This window comes from Mchenga conophoros, linkage group LG12 (genome assembly GCF_057382185.1).
Source record: "Mchenga conophoros isolate Kocher_MC1m ecotype Shallow Benthic linkage group LG12, M_conophoros_male_GT1.1, whole genome shotgun sequence".
NCBI lineage: Eukaryota > Metazoa > Chordata > Actinopteri > Cichliformes > Cichlidae > Mchenga > Mchenga conophoros.
Window position 1 is genome coordinate 14,851,464 of NC_140537.1, and position 27,044 is coordinate 14,878,507.

The following is a 27,044-nucleotide window of genomic DNA, read 5'->3' on the forward strand; positions in this document are numbered from 1 at the left end:
ATTCAGCACATCTGAACAACTTAGCATCCCTCCCCGTCCCCCTCTCACTCCAAGCCTCCCTCAGAACACAGCCACTACCCATCACTGCCTCTGCAACACGAGCTTCCGTTCTCCCAGCTTCAAGAAGTGCATTTGCACACGTATATTTGAGTGCCTTGTTCTGACCTGCTTCCAGGTTCAGCCTTTTTTTTTCTCTAGGTGCAAAGCTGAGCACTCTGTCTGCTTCTGTTAAATCAAAGTTTGTGCCATACAGAGCTGGTTATTTCTTTTCAGAACACAGAGCTTGTCCTCTTCATGATCCACAACACTGAGGAGAAATGTAGCATGTGCATTATTGTAATAGGCTTGAACATTATATACATCCCATCATGTATTTGTTGTGTGTTGTGGTTGTTGAAGAGAGGCAACACACTGACCTCGCTGAACAAAGAATTAAAAATATCACTTTTTTTTTTAAAACAGCACTTTCCACTGAATGACCATGTGACATTACAGTAGCTGCACATTTTCTTTCCATCTTCCCAGTTAAAGTATACCTCTGAGTATTGAAATAATTCATTTGAAAATACTATATTTGCTGTTGACAAATAAATTAGTGCATAAATCTACGTCGGTATAGCAGTTTAGAGCATTACACACTCAAGTTTGTAAAAACTAATATCTAAAAGCTTCACTCTGACCAAGTCTTCTCCTCCGTCTTTGACACCATCCGCTAGGTGGCACTGTGTCTGTTTGGTAAAAGTTCTCATGGATACCCCAAAGGTATAGAGCTGTATTAACACCAAATTCTCCCACTTCCCACAGTGTCGAGAAAAGATGATATGGTTTTCTCCTCTGACCAAAAAAACTCTCCACATTTGGTGAATTAAAAGTGCGTTTTGTTACCAGCACGCTCCCTTTGTTCTAAATACCCGCTTGCCTTTGTTATAGTAACCTCACTGTGGGTTACTTAAGAATCTACAGACAAGAAAAACTTCCTTGTCTATTCACACCGGGATTAAATGCAGGAGGAAGGTCGTGTGGAATATATATATGTGTGTGCTTTTTTAAACATTTATTGTTCTTTTTGTAAGTTGGTAAGAAAAGACAAATGCACTGGATAAATAAAATCCACGAGAAGTACCGTGTCCAAGAGGTGTAAAATATCCCGAACCAAATACATTTATAAGCAAATATGTGAGCTGCACGCGTGAACACACATTCAGAATTACATAACACATAACACGAAATAAATTTGAGAAAAGCCTCAAAAACACTGTGTGAAATATACTCAGATATGCTCTACTTCTTACAAATGTATTATTCGGACATTAGATGAGGGTGATAACCGCTCATACTCTGTTTGTTATGCTGTGACTTTTGTCTCAAAACACGAGTATGGGCTGTTCTGGCAGTTTTATGTCTTTTCTTTGGATATGGCGCTACTTAACCTTACACAGATAGCCTAGGCTGTTGCAGGCCTCTAATTAACCTTTAAAAACAAATCAGGCTTATCTGTTCTTACAAAAATGTTGCCTTTTAAAGACTATAATACTAAGAGAACAGTATTGATTATCGGAACCGCGGCCCAATACCGTCCATATAATTTAGTTCAGATAGTCTTTTAAGGGGGATTTTTTTTAACATGTGGAATGAGGACAGTGTGATTGGCCGTCGAGGTGTGGATCGACACTTTATAATATTAGTCTGACTGACTTTTTATCCTTGCATCGAATTTCTGTCTGTATTTCCGACTAGGCGTCATAAATCAATCTACGGAGCTCAATACTGGGAAGTTTCATCATCCCTGATAGATTTCAGATTGAGATTTTGAATGTTTACGCAGTTGATTACACGTGAGAGCAAATCCAACCTTCGGATTATTAGCTCCGCACTAAGGATGCATACCAGTTCTTCTCAAATCATCGTCGTCATTACTATTATTTTAATGTAGGGCTAGAAAATCTGTGAACTCCTGCTTACTCGTCTAACCCCTTAGTTGGTGTAACTAGATCCTTTTACAGTCAGGCTTTCTGTCATTGCACTCTAGCGTAAACTGTTAAAAGCACACTGGATACTGCGTGGATCACTCTGTTTAATTCATAAAAAAATGTATTTGACCGTGAGTGGAGAGGTCTAAAGGAGCAAAGAGAACAGCATTGGGTAGAATTTAACTTCACGCAGTCTCATTCAGTTCATTTTCCCATTCCTTATCAGAATATAATTTTATGGTATACGCCAGTGTGGCAGAAAGTCTCTGTTATTTTTTATTAATGTTGTGTTTTCAGCCGCAATATCCCATCTAGTGCAAATCCCCACTTGTGCTTTCTTTTGGGGCAAAACATTACTTTTAAAGTCGAAATTACGCACACGCACGAGTTTACAATCGCTTTTACTCTGCGGACCACCTTAACAGCGTTTGTCCCGCCCTCAAGCTTTCCGTGTTCTCTGTGATTGGCTGAAATCTCGTGGATGGCAGTGGCTGTAGAAATGCAAAACTTGTTGCTGGTTCCTCTGGACTCGTTGATCTCACACAGCGCCAAGCGGTAGAGCGGACAGCGAGTGTATCTGTGAATCGCTCCCAAGTGCACTCAGACCACACCAGACAAAACTCGGTAAACGGAGGGGACGCACGCATCAGGATCGAGACGCACGGAAAGGACTTTGGGACCTGCGCCTCGCTGCAAAGCGCATGACCGACAGTGGGTGAAGGATGCTGTCAAGCCACTCCGTAGTTGTGGAGTGCGGGTAGCGCGCGCCGTGCTGCTCCTCCGGCTTTAGGTCGCATAAACAGACGCCCCGGTTCACCCGCGGCTGGGCTGGAGAGTCGTGTTTGTGGACTGTCCATCACACTGGACTTTTGGCTACATGCCTGCTTGGTCGTTTTTGATGTTTTGAAGGACGTCGGTGGGCAGTATTTATTTAAAGAAAGATTTTCTTCACTCAAAGCCTGGACTTTTTTCTCTCCCCCACCTTTATTTCCAGCATGGGACCTTATTCAGAAAGTCATTCTGGGACATTTGACATCAGATTGGAATAATGAATTAGCTGAGAGAAGCAGTTATTGCCCGTTTGATTGCTTCGAGTCCTCTGCGCTCACCCTTTAGTTTGTAAGCGAGCTGTATTTGTGCCATGTTCGCCCCGAAGAAATGCGCGCAGAAAACTTCGGAATGTCATAGGTCGCTCGTGTAGCAAGTTTACTAGACGGATTTTCTATTCGTTTGTTTAATCAAAAAGACTAGTGTGCTGCACGCATTCACACGGGAACAGGGACACAGTTTACGTGCGTATTTGGACACAGTCTGTCCCTTCTCTGCGTCCTTGGAGAAGTTGGATAAATATTCACAGCAATGAGAACCTATTTGGTGAGTTTTGACATTTAAATGAGATAAATTGTCATAATCAGTAGATTCAAAAAATATCTGAATAGTTCTTCTGTATCTTTTTTTCTTTTACTTTTTTTTTTCCTTTTGGGGACAGACGGAAAAATAGACAGTGTGCCGATGTCTGGCAAACTGGCCGTCATGTGGGATTGATTGCAGGGGAGTATGTTTGGGCTGGAGCAGTTTGGTTCTCAAATTAATAGCAGAAACCCTGGCCAGTCAGAGAGAAACATAAACCAACAGAGACTGAACATGGGCTCCCATTATAAAGGCCCCGGTTTTCATGCTGGAGGCCCGCCGGGAGCCGTGGAACCCGGCATGGGCCCTCTGAGCGAGCCGCAAATGCTCGGGCTCAATATGAACATGAATGGTGAGCAGTACGGTAGCTTTCACCCGCGGGGACACTCAGACATGCATGCAGGCAGTGGACTTCAGCAGCAGCAGGGGCAAGGACCAATGCATGGATTTTTTAACAACCAGCAACCTCATCAAGGACATCCTCACGGCCATCAACCCCACCCCCACCAACATCACCCCCATTTCGGTGGGAATTTTGGAGGGCCAGAGCCAGGGTCATCATGCCTGCATGGCGGCAGGCTGATGGGCTACAACAACAATAACGGCATGGGACCACAGCAGGGCTTTGGAGAAGGATTTGATCCTCTTGCTGAGGGACAGACGGGTGATGGCTTTCCCCAGCAGCAGCAACAGCAACCGCAGCAGCGGCCTGGTAACATGCCTGACTTTCAGCATCATGGCCCTCCAAGTGGGAACCACGCTGTCCCTGCTCCCTGTCTCCCCCTGGACCAGTCACCTAATAGAGCAGCATCCTTTCATGGTCTTCCTTCTTCCTCATCCTCTTCATCTGAGTCTCATGGTTTGGAACCTCGGCGGCTGCCAAACCAAGGAGCCGTAGAGGGATTAGAATATAACTTTCCAAGTGAACCTCCATCTGGACATTTTGATGTACCTGTATTCTCTCCTTCAGAATCAGAATCTCAGTTACCACATTTTGGGCCAGGAAGACCAGTTCCCGGTGGGAATTTCCCAGGGAACGCTGGCATGCCACGGACACCAGGTATGCCGGGCATCTCTAAGGGACACCAGCCACCACCCCAGCCCCAGCAGCCTCAGCACGGAGTGTTTTTTGAACGTTTTGGAAATGGCCGGAAAGTGCCCGTGGGAATGGAGCCTGGGGTCAATCCAAGACATCCTCTCATCCAGCAACAACAACAGGCTGGCTTGATAGCCAGACAGAACTCATGCCCCCCTGGCCTCCCTCGACCCCCTCAGGCTGAGCCCGGCACTACTAACCCTAACATTCTGGATGGAGGGGTCATGATGCCTGGCCAACACAACCAGTTTGAATATCCCATTCACAGACTGGAAAACAGGGGCCTGCACCCCTATGGGGACCCCATGTTTAATATGCAACAGCCAGCTCCTCCTCCCTCCCAACAGCCTGCAAATCAGAGGCTCCAACACTTTGACTCTCCTTATATGAACATGGCGAAAAGGCCTAGATTTGACTTTCCTAATGCACATGGCGGCGAGGGCTGGTGTGGCGGTATGGACAACCACCTCTCTCCATCTGCCTACCCTGGCCTTCCTGGAGAGTTCACCCCACCCGTGAATGAAGGTTTTGGACCAGGTCCGCTGCAGCATCCAGGGCCCGAGCAGCAGTCTCTGCAGCAGCGCCAGAATGCAGCTATGATGATAAAGCAGATGGCCTCTCGCAACCAACAGCAAAGAATGAGGCAGCCGAGTCTACAGCAGTTGGGTCACCATGGCGATGTACCTCCAGGCCCAATGGTTCACGGAGGCCCAGTCGGGAGCATGCCTCATCCTGGCTTTGACAGGGAGAATAGTGGCAGGATGCCCAACATTGATGGGCAAAATCCTCATGTAACTCAGGAGAACTCCTGGTTTCAGGGGTCCCACCCACCAGGAGAAATGATGTCACGGCGTATGGGTGGAGCGGGTAATGAGTCAGGGCCTCATGACATGGGGCTCCAACAGAACGGCGCTGGGATAATGTTTAGGCCAGGCATCGGCATGCAGGAGCCCATGAGAATACCAGGAGATGGACATGTGCAGAACCTTCATTCCCCAGGCATGCACTCACAGTTCAGTGGCAACATGGGCAACCTCACACAAATGCAGTCTCCGGGAGCAGGAGCAGGACATCCAAATGCACCAGCAGAGAGACGGCCAGCTGACTTCCCTGCACCTTCAATGGGTGCACAGCCAGCTTTTCCCTATGGGGGGGCTAACCGTCAGGGGCCGGCTCACAGTGCTCCCCAGGGGGTGAGCACCTCACCTGGCAACTACCCTCCTCAGTCTGAGTTCCCCTCGGGCCAGCGGTCGTCTGTTAGTAAGCTTGGAAATCTGTCCCTCGGGAACTTCAGCAAAACCAGCTCTAAAGACAGTGTTTTCGGCCAGAGCTGCCTAGCGGCCCTTTCCACAGCCTGCCAGAACATGATCGCTAGCCTAGGGGCCCCCAATCTTAACGTAACATTCAACAAGAAGAACCAAAACGAGGGCAAGCGAAAACTGAGTCAGACTGAGCAGGACATTAATAGCAGCACATCTAATGGGACTGGCAGTGCTGGTCCTGAATATTTTCAGAGCAGCACTTCCCAGAACAGCCAGATGCCTGGCACTGGGAATAGCAACTCTAAGCCTGCAAGTCAAAGCCAGACGGTGCAGGGGGAAGCCAGTGCCCTCTCCCCAAATTACAACATGGACGCTACCCCGTGCAGTGAGGGGAAGGCAACAACAGGGAGTGGGAGAGGGAGAGGGAGGAGAAAAAGAGACAGTGGACATGTGAGCCCTGGAATTTTTTTTTCCTCTGATAATAGTAACCCTGTTGTAAGTCCAGGCCAGCAGACCCCCTCGGCTGGCGTTGGGGAGAGGGGTGGGGGCACGCCCCATGAGAAACAACTCCAATCGCCCTCTTGGGGGAAAGGAGGTGACCTAATGTTGGGGGACCAGGCTGACCTTATGTCTTCTTTAGACAGTGGCATTCAAAGTGTTGCCAAGTCTGACAGCAGCTCACCAAGAGTGGACTTTTCTGAAGATGTCAGCACCCACTATGGCAATGAGGATGAGGTGTCCTCCAGCTCAGATGCAGGAGGGGCCTCAGCCAGCAAACCTAATCGCAGCCCTATAATCAACGGCTCACCCAAAATGCAGAGGAGTGACCACGGGTTGATAAATGGACAAAAGCCCCTTGGCATGGGCATTAACAATCATACTACCTCGACGCCAGACACCTATGGACTGAATGCTGGTGTGGGCACAGGGGCCAGTGGGGTCAGCCACCCGGGCACTCCTGGGGTGGAACAGGTACGCACCCCATCCAGCACCTCTGGCCAGGAAGAAATCCATCCTCTGGAGATTCTGCAGGCCCAAATCCAGCTACAGCGGCAGCAATTCAGTATCTCTGAAGACCAGCCCTTGGCCATGAAGACAGGCAAAAAGAATGGCGACTGTCCCTCACAGAACGGAGACAATGAGCTGGCGAGCTGCAGCCCGGATGCTGGGAAGGGCTCAATGGGCACTATTGACCTTGACACCCTCATGGCAGAGCAGCACGCCACCTGGTACGTGCCCAGTGACAAGGTTATGATGGACGGGTCAGAGGATGACAAGGCCACGGGACCCTGGGAAAAAAATAAGAGCCAGAACAGCAGTAAAGAAGGTAAATGAAACAGTCTCTTTCTTTAAGTTTTAATTAATCTCTCTCACCCTCGTCACAGTCTCTCTCATACGCCACTCACATTACATCAGCAGCTCATGCTCATGCAAATGAACAGATTTTCTTTCTTAAATGTCATTTATTTATTTTCAAAATCTGAAATGCAGTGATAACAGCACCAGTATAAATATGTAAAATAATCAGGTGACACTTACAAGAGAAAACATTTTGTCCACATTGCGCAGGCAGAAAGCAGCGTCTCCGTTTACTGGGGCCTTTGGGTTTTAGAGGTCTAACGTTTATAGGAGGATACTACATTTAATAGTAGAGCCATTCATAGTCTTGAAAAGAGAGAAAGACAAAGAAAAAATATTTTCTTTTTTGAATTGGGTCTGTAGTACGAAATGTAAAAAACAAAAACAACACACACACACACACACACACACACACACACACGCGAGTATATATCTATATATAAACCGAAATAACAATAAGCAAAATAAACTTGCATTCATGCAAAGTATTTTATAGGGTTCTTCAGTCCAGAGGCACTTCAAAAGAACAGCTCAAGAAAAGTAAACATTTCCTGTGGCTCTTTATCTCGGTTTTCAGGGTGAACAACTACATTGTAAGATTAATAGCTTTCTGAGGATATGCGTTTTCGCAGCGGGGTTTCCCCCTCGCCTTGTTACGTGTTTGTTTTTGTTATTACCATGAGATAATACTGAGCTGCTGAAAGAGGATTTTTTTTAAACATTTGTTGGACATGAGATTAGACAGCATGGTGATATTAATGCCATTCATTTTCAGTTTTGTTTTACGTGGGAAATGGAAATGGCGAAAAAGATGAAAGAGTTAAATGCTTTTTTTAATTGTTAAATGTTTGTTTCGTCTTGCTCCCTGTCCCTTTTGAATAATGTAAAATAATTGTCTCACACAGTCAAAGTATAAATATTTTTACTATTTACAGCACATTATTTTGGTTGTTTTGTTTTTGAATGAAATTGGAAAAAGAAACTGACTCTAAGGCACAGAATTAGTTTTTTAAACTGCAGTCTGCAGACGTGGTTTATGGATACAATGCGATTTATCTTCTTTATTATTATTATTATTATTATTATTATTATTATTATTAATATTTTATTATTATTATTTTTTTGTATTTTTAGTGGCTCTAAATAAATAAAATGCAGACAAACCAATATACTATTTAGCTGTTAGAGCCATGATAATGATAATAATAATAATGAAATTAATAATATTAATAAATTACATTTATTTTAAAAACCTAAATTTATGATGCTTCAATATGATTTGTCATTACGTGCTTTGGTCATAATGACATCGTTTTTGGAGCGTAACTGCATCATTAAGACAAGCTTTGTGTATTATAATATGCTACTTTAATTATTGGTGTTATATTTATTGCTTCTTTTTACTTGTCTCTTCATTCTCATTTTATTTCCCTTTTCCTTTTCGCGTGGGTTCTTTAGTCGCTCATTTCAAACCACAGCGTTGTACGGAGGCGTCTGTCGGTGTTAGCAGACGGACAAGCTTTTAAATGGTTGAACAGTGGTGGGTTTGCGCTGAAAGGCCCCTGCGTCTTTTGATATATAATAATAATATGGATAGGTTATATAATTGCGCGAGTGGCTTCGCGCGTCTCGAACGCCTCTTTGTTCTGATCGGCGCGAGCGCAGAGAGAGGGGCGGGGACGCGCATCGCGCGGACTCTGGAGTCCAGGCACACTTGTTTATGAGACTGAGCACAGGACGTCTCGCTGTAGCAGTGGTGGCATTACATCTAAAAAGCACTCTGACTCACCATTTAGGTTTTTTTGTGTTCACCCGGTCATAAAGTAACTGTAACAAGCGGTGTGCTGCATATTAATGTGATCCACAATCAGCCAAACTGGTGCATTTCTGCTCACCTATCCCTGTGCTTCCTCATAATTAAAGAGGCTTCTGTTGTCAGAGATGTATAAATGGTAACTCATTTTGATTATAATTACTGAGCAAATCTAACAATGATGAGCAGTCAGCCACACTCATCCTGCTGCATTTACTATTTTAATTCCTCTGGGGCTGATGGCACATTTAAAAAAAATTTCAATAGGCAAAAATCAGTAATTTAAGGCAGAATAGTCCTCCTCTCCTCTCCTCCCTCTCCTCCTCTTCTCTCCTTTCCTCTTTCAGCCCTCCCTGCATGGACACAAGGCATGCAGCTCTGGAGCGATCGATAGCTAGTTAGCACAAATCACGGCTCCTGACAGTTTCTCATTTGAGTGCTTCAGACAGCAAAGATGAAAAAAGGGTGGAGGTGTATTTGAGAGGGGGGAGGGGGATTTTAAGATTGAATCTGATGCTTAGGCTACACAGAAGGGAGCAAAATAACATAATAATTTAAGATAAATCATAGCCCACAGTGTAGTTCCATAACATCCCACAGGCTTTTCACACTGCAAAAAATATCCATCTCCACCACTGAGTCGAGTTATAAGTCCTCAGCCTTGTAAACAAAAATCTGCCACTGGCAAGATAATGCCAGTGACACTAATGTAAAATAAATCAAGGCGATTCTTTAGTCCATTAGGCTTAACGAAATTTAACTGGGTCATAGAAAAATGACCATTTTAATTACAAAGAACTTAATTTGTGTAATTCCAGTAAAAATGATTCTTCCTCACGTATCTGGACATTTTAACGAATGTTCAAAGATGACATGACTTGTTAAGATATTTCTATGCTGTGGAACTATAACTGTCATGTGAGTCGTACATGCTGGCTAAAAAGAAGTGCAGCCATGTTACATTTTTTTTCCTTGCAGGTCAAATAGTTCTCTGACCCCTTCCAAAAAACCACACTTCTTTCCTCACCACAGCATGTACACACAGCACATGTCTTAGTATTTGTTTAGAATTATGCATAGATTCTTTTTATTCTTGTGTCAGATCAATAACTTCAGTAATGATGAACAGTAATAGATAAAAGCCTTGTTTTAAAGGTGAAAAAAATGCTTTGAAATTTAGTTCAGTTGTCTGGCGCTCATCTTTTCAGAGAATGTATCTCTATATGAAAAATGGCTTATTTCTAGAGAAACTTGAGGCTTTGTGCTCAAAGTGTTTTTACTCAGTTGTGTCAAGAAATTTACCTTGAGAAGTGGACCAGGGCAATCAGCAGGCTGTGTGTACTTTGGATATCTGTATCTGATGAGGTGAGAATGACCAGCGTTGGGGGTCAAGGATCACTTTAGTTCCTTTGAAGTTGAAGCTTTTCAATCTTGATCACCATTTCACTCAAATGTAAAGTAGGGAAGTGTAGAATAATTGCTGTTGTCGTGTGTATTTGTCTTTCAGGAGGATTTCAGGAGCTATATATCTTGCTATGCTTTAAATAAGCCCCAGTGCTGATATTTACAAGCAGTGTGTAACTTACTGGATGCTTGAGTATGCAGATAAAAGCTAAACTGTGCTTATAGGAACTTTATTCTGAGTGCTGATATCTGTGCATCCCGGCTCGCATCTCTGTGGTCTCTTTGTGCCTGTTAAAGTGATGCGTGTGGCAGTAATGTCCCCCACTGGACCCCATACTTGGCCTCCTATCTAAGTGACGTTGTGCAGCGCAAGTCTTTCGCCCAGGCACAGCAATACCAGTTGCAGAGTCTGGTGTGCTGCTCGGCTTACCCGAACTCTCAAGGAGGTTTAGCAAGGAGGAAGAAGTTTTTAGGTGTACACGATCAACTTTCCTATGTCAGTTAATGTTATTTCTCCTTTTTCTAAAAGCATTTTTTTTACGCTCTTCCTCTTCCCTTCTCTTCTGTATATCTTTGCCAGAAGCTGACCGCTCATTTGGAAAGTCGTGCATAGTCAAGATAACAGGCGAGCAGCAGGCGTAGGAAGTGATTCAGTTATTTTTATTTTTACTTTTCACTGTTTTTTTTTTGTTTTTTTTTGCCCCGTACACAGTTTTTTTTTTCACACTTCACAGTTGACCTCCTAGAATAGTTTTCACTCTTCACGCTCAGTAATCAGTCCTTAAACAGCTTTAATAATGATCAAATCTGTCACTCTGACTTTGACAGCTTTGAAAAGAAGAAGCTTTCGTCTTTATCACACCTACGAGAAAGTACTTAAAGCACAAAAAAGGAGGCTGTATTGATAGCATGGAGAACAATCCTGCGAGACTACCTGGCTTTGACATTTCGGTACGACAACAGCTCCTCAAATCACGCCAGTAATTTGTGCTTCCTTTTTCTAAAATAGAAGAAAGTGATTGGCACGTGCTTGAAATGTGGAGGGGGGAGGGGAAAAAACAGCTTGGGGCAGTCTGTGTTCTTTACCTGTCATTACAAGGTGTTTTATATCGACTTTTTTTTTTCTCCCAACAACACACATCCACCGCACACTTCTGCACTTCATCATTATGATAATCATAGCAATTAGCATTGTTAATATTGTTTTCCGAAAGTCATAATTCATCTTCCAGTGACTACTTCAAGCTGACTTGGTTATTGACAGGTTCATCCAAGCTGCAAAGGACGGTTAGTTTTTAGCAGCACAGATGTATTAATGCAAGAAAAGGGCAACACTTGAAAAAGTGTCTGTAGTGTGGACATAAAAAAACAAACAAACAATATGCATTAAAATATTTTAATGTCAAATTTTCTTTTACTCCTTTAGCGTGTGTGTGTGTGTGTGTGTGCACTGGCACTGCAACTTGCATATGCATTTGCCTGCTGTGGACATAAAGTTTGATTTATTTCGACTCAGTGTCATGCCCACGGCTTCAGCCTCAGATCTCAGGTGTCTCTCCCGTTGGAGCGCGTGCACAGTGATTCCTAACAAAACATTTAAGAGTATTTACTCTGAGTGTAAAGTATACAGTATCGAAATGCATCCGTCTTTATATTTAAAGCATCTAGATTTAAGACAGTTTCTGTTTGCGTGTGACATGTTCCTTGGGATCTTTGCAAGACAGTCAAAGGAAGCCTATTAAAGACACGTGCTGGTGACTGATGATGAGAGAGTGAGAGAAAAAGACGAACCAAAGTGTCAAGACTTTTTTTTTGCGTTGCTGGAGTTTCAACTCTTCAAAATAGAACCTGCATCCGGTGTTTTGTTTTCCCTGGGGAAAGGTGTTAGAATAAAATGAAACTTGTCTCAGCATGTGGTAAATATTCTCCTTGGAAGCAGCAAGGAATGGAAAGCTGATTATACCTAGGCGATGCACAGAGGGAGGAGTTCCAAGCATTTGAATGTGGGTGCAAGTGGCAAGCCTCCAAAAATGTCCACGTGTCTTGTTTAGCGACACAGGGGTCCAAAGAAGACAGACGCATTTCAAAAAAACCAAACCCCAAAAATCAGTTTGATACAAAGGTCCCGAAAGATGTCCTGGGTTCATGTATTCACTGTTAGTCAAGTGCAGCTTTTTAAAAAGTGTGTGTGTGTGTTTTTACTTTCTTTTTTCCAGAGGTGTAGATGTTGTCATGCTGCCAGGAGCGGTTATGTTATGTGCCATACAGGTAGTCGTCAGGCAGTGTTTAATTTGTATTGTGGAACTGACAAATGAGTTATGACACTGGAGCTGTTTCTCTTGGGAGACAGAAGTAGAAACCGATGGCGGGCAAGAGAAACTAAGAGAGATAGAGAGAAGTTTTGTGTGTGTGTGTGTGTGTTTTATTTTTTTCCCCTTAAAAGAACATCTGTGGTTTCGCTCACGAGGTGAGTGAGGAGGTAATAGCTACCATTTGCATTTATGGAAGAGAAAATAATTCAATTTTTCCATCACTTTCATGCACCACAACCATTGTTCATTCTAGTCTGTGTGTAGGAGTTTTTTTTTTTTTTTTTCCCCCAGTGTAGCTGTGTATCTATAGCTCTTCAAATATGTCTGTCCATAAAACTGTCCCTACTTAACACCAATTAGAAAAATACTAAATAAACAGTATAATATTCTATATTTTACTCCTTACACTGTACATGTTGATTTGGGTTTTCTTTGTTTTGTTTTTGTGTGTGTGGCAGGTTGTGGTGAAAAATGAAATTAGGCACATTATTGTTTTAGCTCGAAACAAAAACCAAAGGCATGAGAAACATCTTCGAGTAGCCTTTGTTTTCATGTGTGCGCGAACCCTTCCGAAAAGACCGAAGCACGCAGTACTGTGCTGTGAAACAAAATAGAGACAGTGAAGTAGATCAATATGTCACTGACTTGGATGACATGTTGGACAGGTCCCGGACATGGTTGTGAGTTATGAAAGAGGCATTAAATCACTTCCCGTGTTCTGATTTGTGTCTGGTTTACTAAGCGCTTCTTGTGGCCAGAGGCAGAGGTGTGCGTGTGTGCGTGCGTGCGTTTGTGTGGGTATGAGTTTGAGGAGATGGCAATGGGTGTGTTGTTGGTGAGAAGGTAACAAATGCTGGGGGCAGAGCCTGCCTGGGCAAGTTTTTCTCTCTCTCCTTTTTTCCCCCCCACTTTATGTTTCAGGCCAGAGAACAGAGAGGAAATTCAAACCAAAATAACCTCTGTGCCCTTGCCTGAGAAATGTGCCCCTGCTCCCCGCAGATATCCTCTCTGCTCTGAGGGAAAGGTCACACTTCGGCAGTTGGGTGGAGATGAGGGGGAGTTTGCAGGCGCCCCCCCCCCCGGTGCATGGATACCTGGGACAGTACCTTTGTTAGCCCCACTGATCTTTATTAAGGCTTGACTCAACATATTTCTTTGTTTTTAGGGATATTATTTGGCTTAGCCGCTTCAGATCATTTTTGGCATGTTCTGAGGTTTCACTGAAACCATATAATGAAGATTGCAAAGTGTTCTGCTCATCTTTGGTTATGTCTGACTCCTGAAGAGATGCAAAACTTTTACTCTTGCACGTCTTTTCCTGTGGCTTTTTCTCTGTGGATTGTAACGGGTGTTTTGTGCTGACAAAGACAGACTCCTCACACAACACCATAGTGTTAGTTGTTATGCTAAAGGAATCTGACCTGATGTCAAACACTGTCATAGGAGCGGAGGCCTTTGGGTGTTTTTTTTTTTTTTTTTTTTTTTTTTTTCTTCTTTTCGCAGTGAGTGGAGCATTCTGATTGGTCTGGTTTGTGTTCAGAGAGGATGGGGTCACGGCCTCAGGAGCGTGAGGTTAAAGGTGAAGTGTCGTCATGGAAGTCTAGAGCTCGGGATTTAAAAAAACAAAACAAAAAAGGGGGGGGGAGGGGGTTGCACATGCGTGTGCCGCATGAGATCCCGAGTCCTGGGAAATGTGTGTGATGGAGGCTTTTTGTAGATTCAAATATGTGGCATGCATTGATTTTTATTTATTTTTCTTTCCTTCTATCAGTTAATTTAAAAAAAACATGCAATACGTGCGTCAGTCGTCATTATTTTTAAGAGTAAGTGAAAAAAATGAATTGCCGCTGTAATACTTATTATTTAATGGGTGGAGGATACAGACTCGGAGCAGCCATTGTTTATCTTCCTGCGTTGCTTCGGGTGTGTTGAGTGTGTGCGGCATGACATGTAAACCCGTGTCAGGCCGTCAGCTCCCAGACACATTGGTGTCATCCAGACAACCAGAGCTGTGCGCTGTGCTCCCTGCCTTCATGGCATTCGAGCTCTACTCATCTCTGTAAATTGTTTCTGGCTGTGTCTGTGAGACAGCTCCACAACCCTGCTGCTGCTGTGCCTGCATGTCTGTGTGTGTGTGTGTGTGTGTGGGAGCATCATCACCAGGTACCAAATAAAAATGTACTGCACTTGGGGTAAGAGATATGGTGATATAAGAGCATCACGTTAAATTCAGTGCCTACTTAACACATCACTTTGGTAATCTTTTGTGGCTGTAATGTGGTTAAGGATATTTAGGTGTATTTGTGGCTCGGCGCAGCTGCTTGTGCCGTTTCCGTTTTATTAGGTATTTTCCCCGCGTGCTTGTTGAAGCTAAGCACTTGTTCTCTTCAGATGAATTGGCTATTATTGAGATATTACCGTGGATATGAATTCTACCTTCGTCAGTGAACAACCCTAACAAGATAGATCTTATTGAGGGGGGGGGGGGTAGAAGAAAAAAAAAGATTCTCCTGCTTGTAAAATGTCATGGTGATTTGGGATTTGGTCTGGTGTGATTTAGAATTTCACACCGTCGTTTCCACCTTTTGAACAAATCCGTCGGCATGGATAATGCTTGCGATTTAAATGTAGTGTCAGGATTTTTTTTTTTACCCCCCTCAACCCATAAAATCACAGTCTCTCTCATAATACTCATACTGACTAATATATTTGATCATGTGGTGGTCAAGTGTTTGTGTGTTGGATTTTGCATATGTTTTTAATGCTAAATGGCAATCACCCCATTTTTTTCCTCCTGTGTTTAGTAGTATTTTTAAAGCATTTCTTATGCTTGTATATGTGTAAAATAAACTGTGAGAATATGGAAAGGATGCATTTATGTTTGTGGGAAATATTCATTTTGTTGTATTAGACTATGCATACATTTTTTTGTTAGTGTATTTTCCACCTTTTTCCTTGTGTCGAAGCTGAGTAATATGTGTAGCCGGGTTCGTGTGTGTGTCTTTCTGCGTGCACGTCCGTATGTAGTCAGGCGTATGTGTGTGCACGTGGAGCAGCAGCTGAGGGCTTGTGTGAGTATGGCAGTGGCAGCAGCGGTTGGTGTGTGTGTGTGTGGTTTTTTTTTTTTTTTGGGTGCGTGTGTTGTCAGTTTGCTGTGTGTCAGCAGTGAGCCACGGGAACGCTTGGCTGCCTATTCAGGCCGGTGCGGACCCTGCTGTGCCCAGCTAGCATGAGCTGCTGGCGGGTGCTGGAGGGCACAGTGCTGGGAAGAGGGAGTGTGAGTGGTTACGGTGGAGAGGGGGGGGGGCGATACTGGCAGGGGGTTGGGGATCAGCCGTGCTGAGGTGTATGACTGGACCCTCTGGCAAATGTGAGATCTTGTCACAACCGCCACCAACACCGCTCTAAATCCTCATTTCTCCCTTACCCCCTGCACCCTCAGCCTCCACTTACACCACGTCTGTAGTCCTTGGGAGGGAGATGGAGACAGAGAGACAGAGAGAAGAGCTCACAGAGACCGGCAGTCAGAGATGCAGATGAAATGGAGAACAACGGGGAGGCTTGGCTGCCTGACCTTTCACCAAATCCCCCCACTTTTCCATTCCAGTGGTCGCAGCCCAGACGGTCTGGGGGGCAAGCCCGCCTGAGCGCCTGCATGTCTTCCTGCCTTTCTTGGTTGTCCTAGCTGCATGGTCTTATCTAGTCTAGCTCGGCCTTCTCTCTGCCTGCATAAAATCGCTGCTGCCTAAGCCTTTTATGAGGGCAGAGAGGAAGGGAGATGGAAATGGTAAGCAAAGCGAAAATAAAACATGGTTAAGAAGCAAAGGAGGATGAGCAAAAAGAGAACACAGGGTAAGGGATGAGAAAGGGGCTGGCGCGATGCTTCTCTTTTCTCCTAGGTGAGCGCTAGCCTGACTGGTGCGTTGTGATCTGAAGCCTCTGTGCCCAGACTGTCGTCTATCACAGCCTCTCCTTTCTCTGACGCATGTAACTCAGCTTGTCAGCGCTGTTTTCCACCTGTCTCTACACTCAGACATCTAGTTGTCCCTGCACCTCAAAGGTCTTCGTCTTCGTGCAGCACACCGATCCGTTTCAACCATCCGCACAGAGTATGTTTTGTGTGGGGAGGAGATGGGAGATTAATCGGACTGATTTAAGTGAAGGATCCTTAACATCTTTATACGCATTTTCTCTTTGCTCTGGGCTCGCTTGGAGGCAGAGCCCAAAACACAGGATGCAACACTTGTGTCATAACACCTAGCCCTAGCACTAACTCTTTGCTAGTGTTTCTCTTATTTTAGTTTTTTATGTGCCTGCTTCCCAACTTTTCCTTATTTCTGGCCTCTTTTCTCTCTGATTGCTACAGTCTGCATCTTGGCAGATATGTTTGATGAATTGTGATGTGCCACATTTAAAAAAATAAATAAAAAAATCTTCTCCTGGCTAATTTTTCCACTGAACAGAACACAAGGCTTTTTGCAACCATTTATTATGACGCTTCACACATTGGTGACACAGGGTCGATGCTGGGGCATGATCATTATACCAGTAAATTGGGTCAAGCGGGGCTAAAGGACAGGTGTCTCGGTACTCTCTGGCCCACTGACCAGAGGTCATTAGGAGGGTTCCACATTTGCATGCCTGGTCGCAGCCAAAATATATGCGCTTACATTTAACGTACGCCCGTGTTTTCACGTGTTTATATCAGGCGACAGGAGGCGGATGCGAGGAGAGGGGAGCTTTTGCTTGTATCCTCCTATTCGGGTCTTATTGATGGGTGGTGGAATAATGTTGAATTAATTTCACAGTGCAGATTTAGAGTGGGATGTGAAGATGACACTTGTTTAATTAAAAGTGTGTACTTTAAATGGTTCGTCTGAATCAGAGAATGCCAACTGCTTGAAGTTGTTTTTTCCATTTTTCTGCTGTCTTAATTAACCGCTTCCTCTCTGTTGTTGTCTGTCTGCAGAATCTGAGCTCACCCAGAGTAAGCCTGGAGCTGGAGCCCCTGGGGCTGTAGGAGGTGGGAGCAGTGGAGGAACCCACCTGCAGTGCCTGTCTGTCCACTGCACAGACGAGCTCGGGGACAGTAAAGGCCGAGGGGGGCCCGTCTCGTCGTGGCGCTCTCTCCACTCTGATATCTCAAACCGATTTGGGACGTTTGTGGCGGCACTAACTTGAGGGGGGGAAAAGAAGAGAAGAAGACGATGACCCAGCAGGACGAATTAAAGAAGATCAGAAAATATCAAGAAAGAGAGATTCAGAGACATTTAACCACGATAAGGATGCGACTATGTTAATTTGTGGATGGAACGACTGTGTGCCGCTCTTGCCTGTTCAGGGAGAGAAAGACATTTACACTCACAAATGGAACACAAATACAGCTACACACACGCACACGTGCACGCACACAAACACACGCACACACACGCACACACACATGCTCACAGACACTCGAACACCATGTTTTGTTTTCTGATACATGCAGTCACACTTAAGAAAACTGCTGGACAATAACAGCACGGGGCTCTACTCGACGATGCCCACATCTGGAAAACCTCAAATCATTTATTTTTCTTTTCTTTTCTCGGTTGAAGAAAAATAAGAAATGTTAAAGGAGGAGAACGCAAAAACGAGAAGCATAAGGAGAGAGGTGAAGTTGTCATTGGCTTTGATTGTATACCAGTGTTTAGTCTTATGACTTATATTACTACCTGTTCTTAAACTTAGCTAAGATTGCCTTTGTAATGTGTATGGCAACTTCGGCATATGTCAGTCAAAACTCCCCCCCCCCCCCAAATAATAAAATAAAATCCTGGCCTTTCACTCCTGTATTACAATTAAATATGGCCCAGTGGTTCAGAAACACCCCAAATACTAAAAAGGAGAACGAGAGGAAGGCGGGATTACGCTTGAATGTAACTCAGCAATTTTCCTTGTGAACACAAAGTTGTTCCTCTTTGTCAACGCGAAATTTAACCTTTATCGTTTGCTGCTCTAAATCATAAGGTTTGTTGTAGCTCTCTATTATTTGCATTTCTGAGAATGTCTTTCCCTCATTCTATTCTATTCTATACTTTTTTCTGCTTTTCTCTTCTGTAGATCTTGTGAGCTCAACCACTTGTATACAACTCAGCCAATGAAAACTAAAAAAAGGGGAAAAAAATGGAGGTCAAGGGATTGATAAATAAGGGAATTGAAAAAAAGATTATTGGTATTGCACATGTATAATAAGAGAAAATTTGCTGTGTGTTAGGCAATCTTGTAATCTTTAAATAAAGCTTCTGTTGAATTTGAATTTCTCAAACAATAGATGGAGGACTGTGACGGCAATTTAAAAACTGATTTTTTTGTTTCCTTTTTTTAATAATATGTAAAGTGCAGTCGTCTGTTTTCCTGCATATTGTATATATCTGTATATGTTTTATTGAGTAACTGAATAACAATAAATATGACGTTAAAGGTGGCCTTGGTGTTTTCATTTTGTTTGTTTTTTCTAAGAGTAACCCCCCCCCCCCCCCCCCCCCACACACACACACACACTAAATACAAGAACAAGCTAAACACAGATTGTCTATTTAATGAATAATAAATACTGTGAAATACCGTGTGCGTATTCTGAAGATCAGGGAAATCTAGAGTATATTCCAAGCGACAGATGTGACAGGAAAGTTGTGGACTGATACATAACACCTGACAAGCGTGCTGGAACCGGTGTCATATTAAAGCCTGAAGCAGGCGCATGAGAAATGCTGGAAAATGTGGCTTCCTGGTGGATTTAGAAGCCGAGACAATTCATTTCATGTATACTTGCTTACGACATGTGTTGCATTTTATTCCCTCAACTTCCCTGACATCTTTGCTCCCATCCTCTAATACATCTCTAATAAATCAGCAGTGATGACAATAAAAAAAAAAGAAAAACAATAAAATTAGTTCTTGATACAAATAATGTTAAAAGGCATATAACTGAAACAGAAATGTAAATTAATAAATCAGTTATTCTCCAATTTTCTGTCTCACTACTTCCAGCAGCCTCAGCATGCGCGCGCGCGCACGCACGCACGCACACACACCCTTTTCCACTCCCCAGACCCTCTTTGGCTCACCTACTCTTTATTGGCCATCTGCATGGATGCTTAATGCTAATCAATAACTCCCCTGTGTGCCAGCTCTGAGGTGGAGACGTCAATGCTACCTAACAGGACCAGCGATCAACCTTCATCACTGCGGTCTAGGATACGCACACACACAAAGTGGAGCTCCCTCCAGGACCCTGTCTGTGTCATTCAGGTGTGTTTGTGCTTGCTGCTGTACTTGGCGCCTGCTGTGTAGGATTGCACAGCCTGTTGTGAGCGTGAAGCACAGAGAGCTGCAGCGTTAGCAAACAGCAGAGACTGGTTATGTGAGGGACTGTCATATAAGTCGGGAGTGCCTGTTTAGGGCGGGAGAATAACTGTGAGTGTGAGATAGATGGGGAATAAATGCTGATCGTTCTGTTCACTATAAAACTTAAGGTGGAGATTGTCTGGTTTTAATACTCCAACACGTTTATTTGCCTTAGCGCGACGCGGAGTGCGCATTGTAAGCATTTAATCTCTCCAAGCATGCAGTGCATTTGTTCATAATAAGGCAGTTTTGTGTGTCACGTGTCTATTCTCACAGAACATTTTGTACAAAAGGACAACAGGTTCAAAGTCGTGGATGACACTGGTTAGACTAGTAAAATGCAATAGAGCTGACAGGAGTGAGTCACTTAAATCAAAAGGCATGTCTTTTTTTAGGGATAGACTGGGTGTCTGCTTACTGATCAAAACAGGTTCAAGTGCTTTTTATTGTCTGCTAAATCTAGGCTATGCTTAGGCATTGTGTTTGCTCATACCAAGGTGCTAAATTTCCTAGAGAGTCACTGCAGTCTGTGCATGCCAGGAGACTCCTGTGGTGACACGCTACCTGCCTACCTGTCTGGTTTGGCTGACCTCTTAAATAGCAGGACAAGGGCTTGTGCTCACAGGTTTTTCTGAGCTCACAGTTTGTGAATAACAAACAACTGGTATCTACCTGAAACTCTATTTTTGCCATCCCAAAGAGAAAACTGTATCACAGTCTGACATGCAGTCTCACGATCTTCCTCTGTGTCAATTTGTTGTTGTAATAGACCTAAATCCAGCAGTTATTGCAGCTCTAAACAGGTTAATTGGGTTTTGTGTGTCATAGAAGCATAGAAATGCAGCTCGCTTGCTCTGTTTTCTCAAACATACCATAGCTGCCCAGCCACATGCCATGTGTGACACAGCGACAAAGAAGCCTTGGGATATTGGCTCCAGTCAAGATCTTTGATACTGGGCATTTTCCATCAATGGGCGCCTCTGCATGGCAGCCATGTTGGGAGGGAGAATACTGTGTGGTCGCCTGAGAACTTGTGTGTTTCCCAGCCAACGTGCATCTAAAGAATAACAATTTCACTAGCCATGAAGACCATCCATGGAGCCGTGGGGTCCGTGGCCAGAAAGCTCGGCCAAACACTCCACACTCACGCAGCTTTCTATGTACTCCTATAAATACATCTCCTATTTGTATAGAGGCGATATGCATCTTTGGGAAAATACCACAATGTTGACATAAGAGCACCCTCTACACTCTCACCTCCCCCTCCCATCTCTCTCTAAACTCCTACCCCTTGCTGAACCTTTCACTGGTTGGGAGAGAGAGAGTCAGAAAGACGGAGAGAGTGAGGGAGAGAAGGAAAGAGAAATGGAGGGAGACTGAGAGTAAAAGAAGTGTCTCTTAGAGGCCTCCACGGTCTTTAAACCACTATGGTATCCACCAGAGCCCTCACATACACTTAGGCTCTAAAGGGCTTTTGTCCTGTAAAGAGGGGGTTTGGCTAAATTGGGGGTGCTTGTGCATTGGCGGGTGGGATTGGGCTGGATGTAGTATATTTGGCTCCCACGTCTCCATCACTGGAATGGTGAACTTTTTTTTTTTTTTTTTTAAAGCTAAGGAGTTGGAAGGTGGGGTGTGGGGTGGTCGTTTTTTTTTTTTGTTTTTTTTTTTTGGGAGGGGAGAGAAGTTTGGAAATCTTCCAAACAGTGCCTTTTTGCTTTCAAAAAAACCCCTCTACTTGTGTAAATGTGCTCTTTGTCCCTTGGCCTATTGTTTGAATAGCATTGTGGACTTTTTGTGGGAAGCTCACAGGGGCCTGGGGGCCTAGGGGGCCAAGGAGGGACCAAGGGGGGCGCTGCCTGAATGACTTAGACCCAGGACATGGAGCTGTGGAGGCACCAAGGTACAATTAAGAAATGTTAATGCATGCATACACACACATGGAAATACAACTCCCCACACATGCTTGGAAAAAAATAACCCAATGCACTCAAAACTCTATTAACATTCAAAAAAAATGTTAACAGTATGAGTCTTTCTGAGAACTGTCCCATTGTAGTAACTTCTTTGCTGATAGAAACAATATGAAAACCGCCCGGCTCCCTCCCCCTATTAAGGGATTTCTTAATAGAGCTGAATGTCTGGAGTCCCTCGCTTCAGCCAATTCATGACATCCATCTGTCCTCGCTCTCAAAAGATGCCGGCAGGTGGAAGAAAAGCACAGAGCATTTGCATTTTGGGGCCCATTTATTCTTCATTTATTCTTCAGAGTCCATGGGTCAGTCCAGTAAAAAGCTTGCCTGTATTGTAAAATTATGGAGTTGAAGTATGTTTAAAAACACTAACTCCTGGGAAATGCAAGGACTTTGGACCTGCGTATGGTGCAGCCGAGAGAAGCAAAGAGAAGTAGCACACTTTATATTGTGATGAAGTCCTTGCAGAACCGAATGCAGTTAAGCAATAAAGTTGTTGTGATGCCATATTGCAACAGGTGCATTTAGTTACACAGACCTCATGCAGATTTATTTCAGATCCAATCAGGATAATGTAATGCGGATGAAGTAAGACCTAATGAGTAATCACTTGCATGTAAGGACAGATTACTAGTACTTGAAGTTTCTGCGACTCTGTAAATCCCTATCCTGGCTGTACACAGACCCTTGACTATACTTCCAATTACTATACTTCCTATAGTTGGTTAGATACCAAAGGCTCTTCTGAACTCTCCTTCACTGTCATCACTAGATATCCTGTGACCTTCCTAGCACTGATTCCCCCCCCTCATCAGAGCAGCACACGAGCTTTCCACTGGAAGGTGATTGAGCATGGCACCCTGCTCTACCCTGTCCTGCTTTGTCTGGGGACGTGTGCCTGTGTCAGGATCCACAATTAGTGGGGCGCGTCCCCTACCATTAATCACAGAGCAGTCCTGGATCTCAGTACCCTACAGCCACACTTACTGACAACTTACTCAGCATCAGCAGCCTTATGCTAGCATCCTCAAACGCAGCGAGGCTATGTGAAACCAAACATATTCTGTTTTTTTTCCCCTTCTCCCATAGAGTCTAACATTGCATTTCAGTATAAGAACTCACTGAACTGATGCTATATCTTGTATTTTATTCAGCATTGTCACCACACGAGATCTTCTCAGCATGTAAAATATGCACGGATGTAAAACTGAAATCCCACAGACGACTTTGCAGTGTCACATGAACTTTGCAGCCCGTGCGATGTACACCAGTGAAGTCATGAAAAACAATACGTGCTTTTGGCGGAACGAACTGCAGACAGACAGCAAACACAAACCTGACCTCTTGAGGGGAAAGTATATCCCCAATTCCCATTTCACTCAGAGTATTCAGATCAATACTGTGGCAGGATGTTAAATATTTGTCATCAGACGATCACACATTGATGAAACAAATCAATGGGTGATAGGAGGCAATGAGACAGAGCTGTGTGCTTGCTTACCTAGCTCCTAAGAGACGGGGAGGGAAAAGAATGGGAACGATGGAGGGAGACAAAGATTTGTGGCTCTCGGGGGCTGAGATTTTTCTCTTGGGTACTATTTGTTTGTCTTTTTCTTTTTGTCAATAAGGGACAACCATGAGGAAAAGGATAAAGGAACTTATGGGTGGGGGTGTGAAGAGTTTCCCCTGAGAAAACTCAGAAAATTCCATGCAGTTCATTTAGTAAGCTTTGCATTCTTTACCCACATGCTTGTATATAAGACATCACACACATAATTCTCTGACATAAACTGATATGTTGAAGCACAGACACACTTTGTCCCGCACTTACACACAAAAACTGTTCTGCATGCTCTGACTGTCTTTATTTAACGCATAATGAATTTTTTGCCGGCTTTCTTTCGATCACTCTCTCTCTCTGTCTTTCTCTGTGCTCTCTGTGCTTTGTAAAAACAGAGGAATGAAAAGCAGCCAGATGGTAGCTCAGGCCTAATATAAAATCAATACACTGCCTCCAAGAGAACTGAAGGGGGAGAAAAGAAGAAGAAGAGTTAGTGGGGAAAAAAAAGAACATTTAAACACCAAATTTGCCAAAATAGAGTTCTTTGGTCTCTCCTTTTCTCTCTGCTCTCTCTTTCTTCTCCTCTTTTTCTCTCTCATTCTGTTTTTTTCCCCTCTCTGACACAAATATGTGAGCCGAGACATGCACGCACAAATTGAGTCAGTGTGCTTCAACCACTCTCTCCAGCTTTGAGTACACCCGTGCTGCCGAACTTCCCCACCTACTGTCTCGCTACGCACCTCTGGGGCACGCAACAGGGCTTGCTCGTGTGCGCGAGTGTGTGTTTGTGTGCGTGCCAATGATAGCACACAAGGATGTCAGGACATCTCATTGGGCCCTAAATTGAGAGGGAGGAGGGCAAGGTAGAGATAGCCTTTGAAGAGGGAGAGGACTGAGGGCCATTGAGAAATCATTAGGGTAATGATAATTGGTGCAGTGAATAAGCAAAGAGACAAGAAGAGGAGGACAATATATATGCATTTGAGTGTGTGTGTGTGGTGGGGGGGGTTAACAGATGCGGTGTTGCAAGAAACTGTGATTGACAGCTGCGTGCTAGATGGCGATATGGGTGCACAACTTTTTTTAAAATGTGTTTGTGAAAAACAGGAAGATTGTGTGTTTTTAAAATAGAGAACGACAGATGTGTGTGTGTGTGTGTGTGTGTCAGCTCCACTCTGTGTGTAAGGAGCAGTAAAGCCTGTCCCCCAGTGACTGGGCCTGCTTGCTGGGTGACAGATAGCCCAGGGAGAGAGGGGACACCAGGCTGTTTAGCTGATAATTAAGGAGGTTTTATCTTAATTTGAGCTGTTACTCTCTATCCTCTCTTGTGATTTATGAGTCACTGGCCAGCCCTGCTTCCCTGCTCTGCCCCTTAGCTTTGGGAACAAGACAAAGGAACCTCTTCCCTTTCTACAAACACATTCATAAATTCCACATGTACATTATCACCAGTGCAAACTCTGTAGCACTGACACACACAAACTGATAATTACACAGATCCTAAGGAATACATTTGCACACGAGATCTCAGAGGAGCCCATGGGCTCAAAGCCCACAGTATCAGCACGCTGGCTGATTGATATCTGCATGCTGCGGTGCAACAGGTCTCTTCCACCGCCTTTATTCTCCTCAGTGAGGCTCTGGTGGTAATGAATCATATGTGGAAAAAGGGGCTGAAAGTTTAACCTCTCACAAGCTGGCCTGCGAGAGAAATGGAGAACGGCACAGTATTCAGTTTCTGCAAGGTGGAGTGACCGCAGGCAAGAGTTAACTCGATCTTCAGCTGGGTGGGGTATGAGGTGAAGAGAAGGCAGGGTGGAGGAGTTGGGGTGGGGTAGAACAGGCAAACAATGCAAGCCACTGTTCTCAACCTATCACCCCCTGGGGTCACAGAGGAGAAGACATGCTAGTGCAACCTCATCTCCTCCAGTCGCCTTTCACATAAAGGCCGGGGATTTCTCCTGCGCCCCGGCTTGGATGTTGTTTTTACCAAGATAGTGGGTAGGTCTTTTGGCCGAGCGTGTTTCAGGCTGTGCTGTAATAATCCCACAGGTATTTGGCCTCAGGGAGGGACCTTCACACCTCCACAAAAAAAAAAAAAGGAAAGAAAAAAATAATGTTGGGCAAAAAGAGTGTTGGCAGGTGTGTAAACTCCGACGTCATTCTCTGCGTCTTTCTTTTTGAGCTGCATTTGTCCAAACTTTTCCAGTTAGTCTACATTCAGGAGATTTTTCTGTCGTGTAGTACAACCGTTCAAACCGGTCACAGTTTTTCTAGCGCTATGACCTTTAACTTGTTATCTCTGCTGTTTCCATAACAAGTTCGTAATTGTTTTGACCGGAAAAAAAACAAAGACAAGTAAAAAGAAATCCAGCGGGAGGAATTCCCATGTGAAGGAATTTTAAAGATGTTTTCTTCTGCGTGGATCAAAACTTAAAAAAAGCCGAAGGCGCGCTTAGTCAGAGAGCATGTGTGTGCTTGTGGATGAGGCGTGCAACAGGGCTAGCTGTCCAACAGTGGGAGTCAGAAACATGTTTGTGTTTCTAAACGGGGCCTCCCTGTTTGCTCTTATCTCTTTTCTGGTGGGACAAGTGAAGAGGTTAAAAAGGAAGTTAGTGGTTTCAGCCAAAGGCACAGAGTCGTCTCGGGGCACGAAACCTCATCTGTCCCCATCCTCTAGCCATATAGGCTCTTAACTTTCACCCCTGACCCTGTCACACCCTCCTCTGTGCTCCAGCAACAACAAAAGCAGGAGATTAGGGAAATCAACAGGCTAGAGGGGATTACTGTAGCCCTTTTCATCTCGGCCTGTGCTCACAGTTGACACAATCTATTAGCAGTACTTCAACTTAATCTGAGTGCAGTTTACTTTTTAGTTTGTGTATTTATGTTAGAAATGGTTTGTACATAGACTTGTAGAAGAAGTCCACAGAAAAAACTGGCCGTGTGTGCTTTTCATTTACAAAACTTAGATTAATAAACACACACACAGACACATGCAGCACACATATAATTAAGCGGCTTAGCTGCCGGAAACACTAACATGTGTTTGTTGCTTTGTGTTAATTTTAGAGGGTGTCTCTGAAGACAGACACTGGAGAGTCCAGCAGGAAGTCACCGGAGTTTTACCCCTCTGAGCTAGAGAGGTGCAAAAGTTCAGCAGAATGTGCAAGTGGGAGTAAATAACGGATAACTGTTTAGCCGTCTTTATTGTGTTTTGTTGCTGCAGTGGCCTATGATTAATAAAAAATCTTGTGTTGCTACACAAAGTTGGCTGCAAGATACAGAATGGCTAAGTAAGCTTTAAAACAAAATGCAGAAAGTTGCTCTTGCAAAAGCACAGGATTCAGTTTCTGCACACTCACATCTCTTAATTACAGTTAAGTTCTTCTTCTTTCTCCAGAAAACCCTGCATATCCTTTTCTTTACTTTTTTTTTGTTTGTGAACCATGCCTGAATCGCAGGGTCTGGCAGCAAGTCAAAACTGTGTGCTCGACC

The 27,044-nt window shown here is 44.1% G+C and overlaps 1 protein-coding gene across 2 annotated transcripts; it reads left to right on the forward strand.

Annotated features, from left to right (window-relative positions):
- The first annotated feature begins 2,506 nt into the window (after positions 1-2,506).
- On the forward strand, positions 2,507-19,092 carry mn1b (MN1 proto-oncogene, transcriptional regulator b). 2 transcript variants are annotated; one of them, XM_085293932.1, is made up of 3 exons: positions 2,507-3,344; positions 3,460-7,065; positions 17,596-19,092. In XM_085293932.1, the coding sequence occupies exons 2-3, from the start codon at positions 3,528-3,530 to the stop codon at positions 17,805-17,807; spliced, it is 3,750 nt and encodes a 1,249-aa protein (XP_085150058.1). In that variant the 5' UTR covers positions 2,507-3,344; positions 3,460-3,527; the 3' UTR covers positions 17,808-19,092. The 2 variants fall into 2 exon arrangements, with proteins under 2 accessions (XP_085150058.1, XP_085150057.1); XM_085293931.1 differs by having other exon boundaries at positions 2,507-7,065.
- The last annotated feature ends 7,952 nt before the right edge of the window (positions 19,093-27,044 follow it).

Excerpts from the sequence above, each read along its gene's own strand:
- mn1b (XM_085293931.1), top strand. The coding sequence starts at position 3,528 with ATGTTTGGGCTGGAGCAGTTTGGTTCTCAAATTAATAGCAGAAACCCT. Across the intron at positions 7,066-17,595 it reads CCAGAACAGCAGTAAAGAAG|AATCTGAGCTCACCCAGAGT; the intron begins GTAAATGAAACA and ends GTCTGTCTGCAG.